Here is a 12,812-nt window from a genome sequence, read left to right as displayed (position 1 = left end):
CATTAATAACCGTTAGAAAAAAAAAAAAAAAAAAAAGTTTAGCTCTATAAAAAAGAAAGGAGAGAGAGAGAGTGAGTAGTGTTGTGTCAGTGGTCAAAGGTGAAAACTCAAAATATTTCCAAATTAAATGTGAAATATTAAATAAACATCTTTATCTAGGGATTTAACTCTAACAAATCATAACAAATACTTTACTTTAGGGCCCCTTCACCTATATTTTCTTTTTCTAACCCTCTTTCCCCTCTCTTTCTCTTATCTCTTAGGGGCTTAGGGCTCTGCACTCTGCCCTGTTTTTGGTTCATCGAAGCTCACAATTTTTTCTCCATTTTTCTCTGAAATTTGAATCACAGAAGAGAAACCATGAAAAGGGAGTACCAACTCAACAGTGGCGGAAGTAGTAGTGGTGTTGGTGAAACTTCTTCAATGGCGGAAAGTTCAGGAAAGACGAAGATTTGGGAAGAAACACAACAACCAGATGCAGGGGTCGATGAACTTCTAGCCGTTTTAGGTTACAAGGTGAGATCTTCAGACATGGCTGAGGTTGCTTCGAAGCTAGAACAACTAGAGATGGCGTTAGGGAACGGTCAGGAGGACGGTCTTCTCTCTCATCTCTCATCAGAGACCGTCCATTACAACCCATCTGATCTCTCAACATGGCTTGAATCCATGATTTCTGAACTCAACCCAAACCCTAATTTTGACCCAATCTCTGCTCCCGCTGAATCGTCCACCATCACCACCGTTGATTACCCCAATTCAACTCAGATCTACGATGAACCTAGTTCTTCGAATTACGATCTGAGAGCGATTCCTGGTGGAGCGATTTACGGAGAAAGAGATAAGAAACGAATCAAACTGAAACAACAAGACTCATCAGTGGAAGCTAGGGTTTTAACCGAGTCGACTCGGCAAGTTGTACTTGTTGACTCGCAAGAAACAGGGATCCGACTCGTTCACACTTTGATGGCCTGTGCAGGGGCGATTCAAGAAGAGAATTTCAAATTAGCCGATGCACTCGTCAAACAGATCGGATTACTTGCTGTTTCTCTATCCGGATCGATGAGTAAGGTTTCGATCTACTTCGCAGAAGCCCTAGCTCGTCGAATCTACAGATTCTACCCACAAAGAGAATCTCTAGATTCTTCCTTCTCCGATATACTACAGATGCACTTCTACGAAACGTGTCCGTATCTCAAATTCGCCCATTTTACAGCAAATCAAGCGATTCTTGAAGCTTTTGCAGGAAAAAACAGAGTCCATGTTATCGATTTCAGTATGAAACAAGGATTGCAGTGGCCCGCATTGATGCAGGCTTTAGCTTTACGTCCTGGAGGACCTCCAACGTTCCGATTAACAGGTATCGGTCCTCCACAACCCGATAACACCGATACGTTACAACAAGTTGGTTTGAAATTAGCCCAATTGGCTGAAACCATTCATGTCGAATTCGAGTTCAAAGGGTTTGTAGCCAATAGTCTAGCAGATCTCGACTCGTCGATGCTTGATATTCGACCCGGTGAGTCAGTTGCAGTTAACTCAGTTTTTGAGTTACATCGCTTACTGGCTCAACCAGGTGCGATTGAGAAGGTGTTGGCGACGATAAAGAAGATGAAGCCCAAGATTGTGACCGTTGTTGAACAAGAAGCGAACCATAACGGACCGGTTTTCTTGGACCGGTTTACTGAATCTCTGCATTATTACTCGACTATGTTCGATTCGTTGGAGGGTTGTGGAGCAGTTAACCGTCAAGATTTGTTGATGTCGGAGGTTTATTTGGGCCGGCAGATCTGTAATGTTGTGGCTTGTGAAGGTGTGGACCGGGTTGAGAGACATGAGAATTTGGTTCAGTGGCGAACCAGGATGAGATCGACCGGGTTTGATCCGGTTCATCTTGGGTCTAACGCGTTTAAGCAAGCGAGTATGTTATTGGCTTTGTTTGCTGGTGGGGACGGTTACAGGGTGGAAGAAAACGATGGATCTCTCATGCTTGGCTGGCATACTCGCCCACTAATTGCCACGTCAGCGTGGCAACTTGCTTCCTCCGATCTCTAATGAGTCAACTCAGTCACTTTAACTAGTGAGACCATGCGAGTCAACCCAACCAAATTGTGTCTTTTTTTTTTCTTTTTTGTATGTATGTATGTCCGTTGTGCTCTTTTTTTTTTTTCTCGTAATGTAAGGGTGGTTAAAAAGTTATTGGTAATTAAATATCTATCTTAATAAATTATGGATAAATATAGTGTCCAATTTTGTTGGACACCATAAGCATCCAGCACTAATGAGATTATGCCATGTGTAACTAGAAACCTGGAAACTATCTTAGTTGATTCTACTTTTTCTCTTTGCTTTTGAAAAGCACTCATTTATTCAACCTTACTAAAACATAAACAAATACTAGAATTGGGCCGTTTACCTGAAAACAATTTCTTTGTTGGAGGGAGAAATGGAAATGCTTTTTAAATGCAATTTGTATTTTCTGAGGAAAATTGATTTCCCATAATTTCTTTTTAACAAACATGCCTTTTTGGTAGGGCTTTGATGTGTTAGCACACGCTTGGGGTGGTGTTAGCAAAAGTTGGTGTGGCAATAATAATATTTTAATTTTATCCTAAAACACATATTACCTTGAGATAATCACAAATCAGACAGCAAGAGACTATGCTGAGTCCAAGTAATCAAATCTTGAAAATCAGGAAACTTGTTATACTTGAGAAACTTAAAAGAGTCGTGATAATCTAACGCTCTTTTCTTAGACGTCCCCATCATAGAACCGTATATCCTTTATTTTTGGATACACAAGAAAAATATTTATGATTCTATAACTACCAGGTCAAGGATGACCCTTACAATCAAGTAATTATAGTTACTAATATTTATTCTATCGTTGATCAAAAAGAATAATTACTAAAATTTATTGTACTATTGATAGAGAAATTCAAACTAGAAATTTATAACAATACAACAACAAAGTTTTATCTTTAGACATTAAAATTTGAATAACCACATATCATGTTGTGCTAGAAAAATTGACCCCACCACAAACAAAACTGCCACCAACACTAACAATCCTTATTAATTTATATTTATATAAATTAATTAAATCTGTAATAGCTAGCAGTAAGTTCTATTGAATTATTATAAAGTTTAATTTAATTAGTATATTAATATTAAGCATGAGATGAAGAAATTATTGGGGTAAGGAAAGGAACCATTTTAGTCCCTAATGATTGGTTTCTTTTATTAACTAAGACATTGAAGTGTACACTACAGCAGTGGCACCATTTCTTAATTCACCCTTGCCAGCTTGTGTGGGTTGGCATGTCAGGTCTCGTCCTTTAATGGTACTACAAGTCTTTATTGGGTAGACCCAAACTCATGTTCTATTTACATTTTCCTCCTACTTAAGGAAACTCTATTTAAACCCAACTTCTAGAACCTCATTTTACATGTGAGACGGTGTCATGTGGCTTCAACGCCGGGCCCAAATACATCATCGGGTGCCACATGCATATAGATCATGAAATTTTATGAATTCCCAAAAAAATAGAATGAATTTTTTTTCACCGTTAGATTTAAATTTTAAATTCAAGAGTTCAATTGCTATCCATTTTTAAACCTAAAATCTAATTTCAAAAAGTACTTTTTTGAGTGGATTTTTTTTTTAAAAACCGAATCTAGATCACAAATAAGAAAGTCGAGTTGTCATTTGAACCAATGAGATAGTCCATGTGGCTCCAATATAGATCTTCGTCCTTTTCCCTTATAAATATATGGGGGCAGTTCATGGGACATATGTAAAATACAATGGTTTTTCAAAATATGGGTTAGAGGTTTTTGATTGAGCTGATTTTTTGCGAAGATGGTCACTATGACGAGAAGATCATCCTTACAAAAAAATCAGTTGAATCTGAAACTTCTAAATCCATCAAAAGTGATTTGCAAATTATTGGCAAAAAATTGACGGTCCACATTCTAAATCACTTTTAATGGGGTTAGAAGTTTCCGATTGGACTGATTTTTTTTTTCTAGATGATCTTCCCATCATAGATATCATCCTCACAAAAAAAACAGTTAAATCCAAAACTTCTAACCCATATTTTGAAAATTTATTAATATTACATTGTTTTTACATATATTTTTTCACATGTCCCTTAATTCGTTTTCTATGATGGGAAGATCATCCGAAAAAAAAATCAGTCAAATCTGAAATTTCTAACCCCATTAAAAGTGATTTGGATTGTGGACTGTCGATTTTTTGCCAATAATTTGTAAATCACTTTTGATGCATTTAGAAGTTTCAGATTGAGCTGATTTTTTATGAGGATGATCTTCTCATCATAGTGACCATCCTCGCAAAAAATCAGCTCAATCCAAAACCTCTAATCCCTATTTTAAAAAACCATTGTTTTTAAATATGTTTTTCCATATGTCCCATCAACCACTCCCATATATATATATATATCATGTTTTCCTCCTCATGGATGCCGTACTACATTTTATTTTTCAAAAACTTGGTTTCTAGATCTAATAAAATATATGTTGAAAATAATAATTAAGAGGACACAATATTTAAGTGATTCAAGTAAGCTTATGTACGCATGGAAGAGATTAGAGAGCTTCATTATTATTGAAATGGTTTCCAACCCCAATTATATCATAGTTAATTTTTCGATCCGAAACCAACTCTCTCAAAATTAAAAATGTCATATTTATGCTTATTTAAGAGTATCCAAATTAAAGTTTCATTGGGCCCCGTCCCTTGTAACCCCTCGACAGGGGGCAATTGTGCATCCCTTGTAAACCCCCATGTTGGGTATTCGATGAACAATACCTATCATGACCTTAATTCAAGACAATACTTAACGAAAAAGCTTGGAATGTAACTAATAACGGATATTCGAATATGCCTAATTATGAATCCCTAAGATTTTCGATAGGAATCATAGGGAAGTATAACTTAAAAAGATTATTAAATTAGGTATTAAGGAAGATGGTATTGTACATAGGTAAAGCAAATGATGATATTGAATTATTGGTCAAAATTTTAAAAGTTACTCACTTAAGCATTGAAGACTTTTTGATGAATGCTACGCTGGTGGCCCAAGGCTTTAAGAATCACTTTGTGAAACTGATTTTTTTTTTTTTTAAAATTGAAATATATATTCTTAGGATTCTTAAAGTATCAAAATAATCCTCGAGACACATGCAATCTCCTCCTTTACACGTAACACATAGTTTATCTGATAAATTCATAAGAGTGGCTCCTAAATAGGGATTTGAACTTAAGACCTCGACTTCTTGATGTGTGGTATTGACCATCTCTCCAAGCCTTGGGATTATGAAATTGAATGTCGTAAAGTCATGAAGTCATCTTTACTATTATAACCAGAGAAGGTGAAGTAGAAGTGGTTCAACACCAAATTTTGGATATCAAATGCCCTCACCTTTACATTTAAACTTAATATAATAAAGGTTATTTTGGTATATAAAAAATTTTAAATTAAGAAAATTACCTTGCCCATAATGCATGTAGGTTAATTTTCAAAATTACAGAGGTATCATTTTATACTATAAAATATTTAACCATTGTTAAATTACAGATAAACCCTTTTAATAGATGCGAACAGATGTTGAAATGGATAAATGAAAAAAAAAAGTAAGATTAATTCTAATAGAGGATAAAAAGTAAAAAAATGTAAAATGAGGTAGTTTAAGCATAATCAACAAACATTAATAAACCCACCAAGGGTGTGCCTCAGCGGTAAGACGCATGACTAGAGTTTGCTCCTCTAGGTTGTGCGTTCGAAACTCTGGACCATCCTTGATTAACTGCCGCATGTGCTGTGTGGGCCAGGTGCATGAGGCCATGGATTAGTCCTGTCGGGTATGACTGGAAAACTAGATCAGACCTGTCCAATGGACTGTCTGATGAACCGGGGCCCGGTCCGCTACCAACGGGGATACCATGTCCTAAAAAATAAAAAAAAATAAAAAAAAACAAACATTAATAACAGGTAAAGAAAGAAAAAAAAGAGAACTGCTATTGACACCCCAACTTTTATTTGTTACATCCCAATTTCTTAAATTATTTAACACACCACAATGAAAGATTAAAACACAGTCTCCAACTTTACAAAGCTTTGGCTTATTATAATCCTAACATTGCAAAACATTACAACACTGGTTCAAATTTTTTTCAGTAATTATTTACAATTGTGATTGGCTCATATAAAATCCTAAGCTTAGGAAACAAAGTTCTAGAAAAAAGTAAAAGAGAGTGCTTCTACCAGCACCCGAACTTTTACTTATTGTCAACCATTTACTTATTTTTTTTATTTTTAATTGTGATGTAATAAGTAGAAGTTTGGGTGCCAAATAGCCTCTAAATTTCCAAATTAAAGGTGAAATATCAAATATACGTATTTATCCAGGGACGTAAATCGAACAAATAGTTTACTCTAAAGCCCCTGCACGGCTGTACTTAAGAGAAACCTAGCAAGTCAACAGTAGTGGTGGTGTTGGTGAAGCTTCTTCAATGGCGGAAAGTTCAGGAAAGACGAAGATTTCGAACGAAACACCACAATAAGATGCAGGAGTTGATGAACTTCTAGCTGTTTTAGGTTACAAGGTGAGATCTTCAGACATGGCTGAGGTTTCTCAGAAGCTGGAGCAACTAGAGATGGCTTTAGGGAACGCTAAGGAGGGCGTTCATCTCTCATCAGAGACCGTCTATTACAATCCTTCTGACCTATCAACCTTGACTGTATCCATGATCTCTGAACACAACCCAAACCCTAATTTTGACCCAATCTCAGCTCCTCCTGCTGAATCTTCCACCATCACCACCGTTGATTTCCCCACCGTTAAATTATTTATCACACCCCAATTAAAGATTAAACACACCCTTCAAGTATTATTAAGGGTTGGTTCAGATTATAATCTCTAACATTATAACACTTGTTGAAACAATTTCAGTAGTTGTTTATTAGGCTCAAAATCAAATAAATCCTAAACCCAAAATAATATACTTTTAGAAGAAAAAATAAATAAAAAGTATTCTAACTTTTACTTATTTTCAATCATTCACTTCTTTTCTTGGGCAACTTACCATTTTGTGTGTTAAATTTGATGAAATTCTGAGTCCGATATATTATTTATTTTAATTCAAAAAAAATGTTTACGAGCGAGTTCACTCGTAAGTATTCTAATTTAAAGTGATGATCTCATGGATAAAAGTTGATGAATTTATTAATAATTATCAGTGATCTCGTCATTAAAAAAATAAAGATATTTATCTTTAAATTTATTCGTGAGATCATTCCTTTAAAATTAAGAATATTTATTCTTTAAATATCAGGGAACTTGCTCAATGACCAGTCTACTGAAATCAGAATTTGTTTTGTAAAAGTTGCACATGTTTGAGGAAAAATCTTTATTTTCTTTATTTTTAATTAGGTGTAATAAGTAAAAGTTGGGGCGCCAATAATGGCTCTCTGATTCAATAGTTGTCTAATTACATTATGTATGAATATGATTGGACACCATAAGTATCCAACAGCAATGAGATTATGCCATGTGTAGTAGAAACCTCGAAACCATAGTAGATGGTTTTACTTTTCCTCTTTGCTTTCGGAAAGCTATCTTTTTTACTTTGCTAAAAATAAATAAATAATAAGACTTGCTTTCCCTATAAAACAATTTCTTTTCGAAGAAGGGATTGTTAAAAATGATTTTTAATTGATAATTGTATTTGAAAAAAAATCATTTTTGGAAATAATGAAACAAATGTTTGCAAAATGCATTTTCTTGAAAAATGGATTTCTTTTAACCGGCAAACAACCCCTTAAATTTTATCATAACAAACTTGTGTTCTCTCAAGATAAAGTGAGAAAGAAGTCGGGATGAAAACCTAGAGTGGAGAAAAGTAATGGAAGTTATTATAGTTAAGAGATGGAGAGCCTTTTTGATTTCCACTCCTCGAGTTAAAAACTTATTCTTAATAATGGTTTGAATTTGATATGGTGGTGTTCCTTTGTTGTTGGTGATGAATTGATGATTTTTTTTAGCTCCTTCAATCTCTGAGAAGGCTAAAGGAAAGAAGGATGCCCCCCCCCCCCAACGTGGTGCATGCTAAGTTAGTAAAATGATGAAAGAAATGAGAGATATGAAGAAAAAGATTAAAAATAATGAAGTGCAGGGAAATTGGTTTTGCTTTTAAGGGTGTGAGAAAAATCAAAATCTTAAACCTCCTTCAATTATTGAGAGGGGATTTTATAACCAACGTCCAAGAGACATGGTCCAGATAAGATTTCAGGTTGGATGTGAGCTGGATAGTAGTTACTAACTTTTATTGAGTGTTGTACCCATGTCTCATTGATGTTCCCAATTGAGTTTGATTAATAGTGTTTCGGTGCATTAAATGTTTAGTTGGTTTGATTTCATTGTTTAAGAGTGGGTGAGTCAGAAAATGTCATTTTCACCTATGATTTGATAATGAGTCGTGTGGGAGTAACATTGAAATTGACATTGTTTGAGACATTAGTGCGCATAGAATTATAGACGCTTCTCACTCATATCTCGATGAAAAGCATCTATGGTCTATACACACATCCACGTCAATAGTGTTTCAAGCGATGTCAATTTAAATGTTACTTCAGTATTTCCCTTTGATAAGTGCCGTCATACATTATATTAAATGTGAAGGATTTAGTGCATGGGAGAGCTTAACTCGTCATTAATGTTTTATCTCATTATACCCGAAGTCTTAAGATTGAGCTCGTGGATTTACCGATCTATGAATTGACCTGCACCTCTCTTTGGACCACCTCGATAGAAAAACGTCCATGTTATTCCTTTGATATCTTCGCTTGGAGAAATGCTTGATTCATATCGTGCTAACTGTGGACTCTGAACAAGTAGGAGTGGGCTATGTCTTTTTTCTTTTCGACTATGCTTGATTTTAATTAAGCATTGTCCTCGGTATCGGTAATGCCTATCATGGTATGTTGTGATTCCATTGGACACGAACAAGTGGAGTTTGGTATTACATACTGTGTTAACCCCTCCGTTGGGAACATGTGTCTTGATCCTAAGGTGGGACAAAATGGTCTCCACAAAATTGTTCTAGTCAATTATATTTATTCGGTTAAGGATTGAAAAAGAATAAGTTGCATTTTTTGTATTATTGATATTGAACCTCTAAACTAAGAATTTGTAGCAATATAGTCGTCCTTTGTAGCAATATTGCGAGGACGACAACAAAGTTTTTATCCCAAATGAATTGGTTAAACGAATCATGTTCCTCCATTCCATTTGGTTCAAAATTAATCTAGATATTCTAATCATCACGTTCAAGATTTGAATAACCAATCTCAAGCTGTGCTTGAAATATTTCCCCCACCACAAACAAAAATTCCACCAACACCCACAATACTTATAATTTTATATTTATATAAAATAATTAAATTGGTAATTGAAGTAAGTTCTATTTAATTATTATAAAATTTAATTCAGTTATTATATTAATATTAAGCATGAGATGAACAAATTATTGGGGGCAAAGAAAGCAATCATTTCAGTCCCTAATGGTTGGTTTCTATTATTAACAAAGACATTGAAGTGTACACAAAAGCAGTGGCACATTTCCTAATTCACACTTGCCAGCTTGTGTGGGTTGGCATGTCAGTCCCCCTCCTCTAATGTACCAAGAGTCCTTACTAGGTAGTCCCCAAACTCATGTACTATTTACATTTTTATCCCACTTAATAAAATTCTCTTCAAACCCAACTTCTAAACCTTTTTATTTTTATTTTTATACATATGTTCTCCTTCCCATGGATCCCACAGTACCTTTAATTTTTCAAGAACTTGGTCTCTAGGTCTAAGGATATATATGTTGAAAAACACTAATGCTAGAATGACACAAACGGGGACATAGGGGTGACACAAATGATGTAGTGGAGCGCACATAATCATAGACACTTTTTACTTGTATTTCGTGGAAAAACATCCACGGTTATGTGCATGCCACCACGTCATTGTGTCACCCCAGAGTGACAAGTTGAAAAAAATAATTAAGAAAATACATTATTTACATGAGTCAACTATGCCTAAGTCCACAGAACAAAGATGATAGAGTTTCATTATTATTGAAAAGGTTCTCAACCCTAATTATATAACAATCTGCCTAACCTTACTAACTTAATGAGGATTCCACCCTTACTAAAGATCCTTGGGATCATCTTGTGGCATCCAAAAACATGATCCAATGCTTTAGGGTTGTAGAAGACAAAATTCTATGAATTTGAAAAAAAAAAAATTTTAAAATAACATTATTTTTCATTGTTGGATTTAAATTTAAATTTGAGAGTTCGTGGAAATTCAGTAGTCATCCATTTCAAAACCTTGGATGAAGCCCAAAAGTTTTTTTTTTTTTTTTAATCTAAGTTTTTCTATGAAATCTAGAGGGTTGTGGTAGGGTTGGCAATGATCTAAAATATACCTGATGTCCGAATTAGACCAAGTCGATCTAAAAACATGATAAATTAGATTTTTTTGATCGGATTCAGATGTACCCCAATCCGCTCTGAAAAAATCCGATCCGAACAAATTTTAGTATTTTATTTTATTCTTAATTTCATATAAATACATATAGATAACATGTTTTAGTCTTTTGGTTTCCCTCTATATTTGTAGTTTAAAAATGGATTTTTTTTTTTAATTTTATATAATTTTATTTTTTAAAATTTTTTTGAACATTGATAATTTGAAAATAAGGCATGTGTTTGGATCGAATAAGATCAGTTTTGGATTAGGGATGTGAAATGAAACGGATGGGATTCGGTTCACATATTCATTATGGATCGGTACATGTTTAAATTTTTTTTGATCGGTATTGGAGTGATATTGATCCAGTACGGAACCGATCCATTGCCAGTCCTAGGCTTTGGTATTGGATTGCCAATGTGCGGTAATCCATTATAGCAACAGGACCCTTAGTGAGGCTTAAAAATCTTGCTGAGGAAAGTGTCTTTCAATATTATATAGTAATCATTTTTCAATCCTATACCAAATCTCTCAAAATTAAAAATGTCATACCTACCGGTCAAGCATCTCAATTAAAGTTTCGCCTCGTCCCCTGTAACTTCTCGACATGGGACAATTGTATGTTCATTGTGACCCCCATGTTCGGTATGCGATGAACAACAGACAACTAACTCATCAAGATTTTTATTTTCTCTAAAAAAACATAAATTTAAAATGAAATTGTAGATGTGAGAATTGGACAGGGCTTTCTCAAGCTTGGTGGAGAATATCAAAATATTATACATATTTTGGGTCTACCTAATTTTTAAGATCAAGAATAAGAATTGTGATAAATTGATATGCTAAAATGTACATGGTCTGTACACGGTTGACATGGCAAGTCAACAGAGCCATAGATCTTTTTTTTTCGGGATACACAAGAAAAAAGATCCATGGTTCTATACACTTACCATGGCAACCACGTCATCTCCACATACGTTTTAGCACGTCATTTTATCATTTGTCTAATAATAATCTACCACCCGATTTCAAGGTGTGCAAGGGGGGTTGTCCTGCAAAATTGATAGTGATTATTATTTTAGCATTACGACAAGTGCCATGATAAATTCCATGCCATTTCTATAGTGGTTACAATAATTCTTTCATCTTCGATACTCTCATGTTCAGTACTTTGACATATTTCGATTATCAAGTTTCAACTTTATTGTCTTTATAATTATATTCTAACAATCAAATCAATAGAAATTTTGATAAAATAACAAAATTATTTCAAGTAAAATTCTATAACTTTTTCTTTATTTGTTATGTTCGTAGAGTTAAAAAATATTATATATTTCCTCAATATCATATTCAAAAATTATTACACATGGTCTCTCTAAAGCTTTGTGGATGCTCATTTGCGCATGACAATCACATGTTGATACTTGATTTTGGTGGCATAATTGGTCTAAACAATTAGATCACATTTGACTTATTTTCATCATTCTTTACTCCTTGCATAGAACGTGCATGGTTATTGTTTTCAACCATAGATCCTAACGCTTGCCTTGTCAAAGATAATCCCATAAAGGTCACAGCTACACTTCCTAGACTTTAAAGTCATTGATTCACATTTTTGGGAAATTGTTCCAAGTGAGTCTAAAGTTATGTTTATTAATTCTGGTATCCATTTCAACTCTCCTTCTTTTTATTATCTTATACTATTTCACAATTAAAATATATTATAACAAGATTACGATCTCATACTCCAAACAAAGGTGTGGTGTGTCTACCTACTAAAAGATCATGTTTAAGTATTTAATATTAATTTCGAGTCAATTGTTTTTTGCAACTTTCCAATAATCACTCACTGGGACTTAGTTGAGATGGTGCGATCTCATACTCCCCCAAGTATGGGTTGGGCAAAGCCTAATGGATCATGATTAGCCCACTACTCTGTTCAATTATTTATTTATTTATTTATAATAATATTATATAATTGATAAAATGATTAAATGCAAAGGCTAGAAATACCTAACCAGGTTGACTAAAAGCTTATAAGAAATTATGTGATTGGATACAGTTTTTAAATATTTACAGAATTATAGAAATTAAATTTGTTTTCTGTAAATAATTTAAAAGCTAGCATGCCATTCTTGTAATAATTTATCATAATAATGAGTTTTTTTTTAAGTTATAAAAAGAGTATTTTACTACTTTCATCTAGAAATAACCTATTTTTCTATATTTTATTTATTTTTTTCTTATAGAGTTATAAAGATAAAATT

The 12,812-nt window shown here is 34.0% G+C and overlaps 1 protein-coding gene across 1 annotated transcript; it reads left to right on the top strand.

The window, feature by feature from the left end:
* The first annotated feature begins 229 nt into the window (after positions 1-229).
* On the top strand, positions 230-2,332 carry LOC147398028 (DELLA protein GAI1-like). The gene has a single exon (XM_086447144.1). It carries the CDS (start codon positions 361-363, stop codon positions 2,050-2,052), a length of 1,692 nt encoding a protein of 563 aa, XP_086303270.1. The 5' UTR covers positions 230-360; the 3' UTR covers positions 2,053-2,332.
* Positions 2,333-12,812: the final 10,480 nt, after the last annotated feature.

This window comes from Akebia trifoliata, chromosome 7 (assembly GCF_017979445.1).
Source record: "Akebia trifoliata isolate Shusen 1 chromosome 7, ASM1797944v1, whole genome shotgun sequence".
Lineage (NCBI taxonomy): Eukaryota > Viridiplantae > Streptophyta > Magnoliopsida > Ranunculales > Lardizabalaceae > Akebia > Akebia trifoliata.
Note: the sequence above shows the minus strand (reverse complement) of the source record. Positions and strands in the feature narration are given on the sequence as shown.

Excerpts from the sequence above, each read along its gene's own strand:
- LOC147398028 (XM_086447144.1), top strand. The coding sequence starts at position 361 with ATGAAAAGGGAGTACCAACTCAACAGTGGCGGAAGTAGTAGTGGTGTT.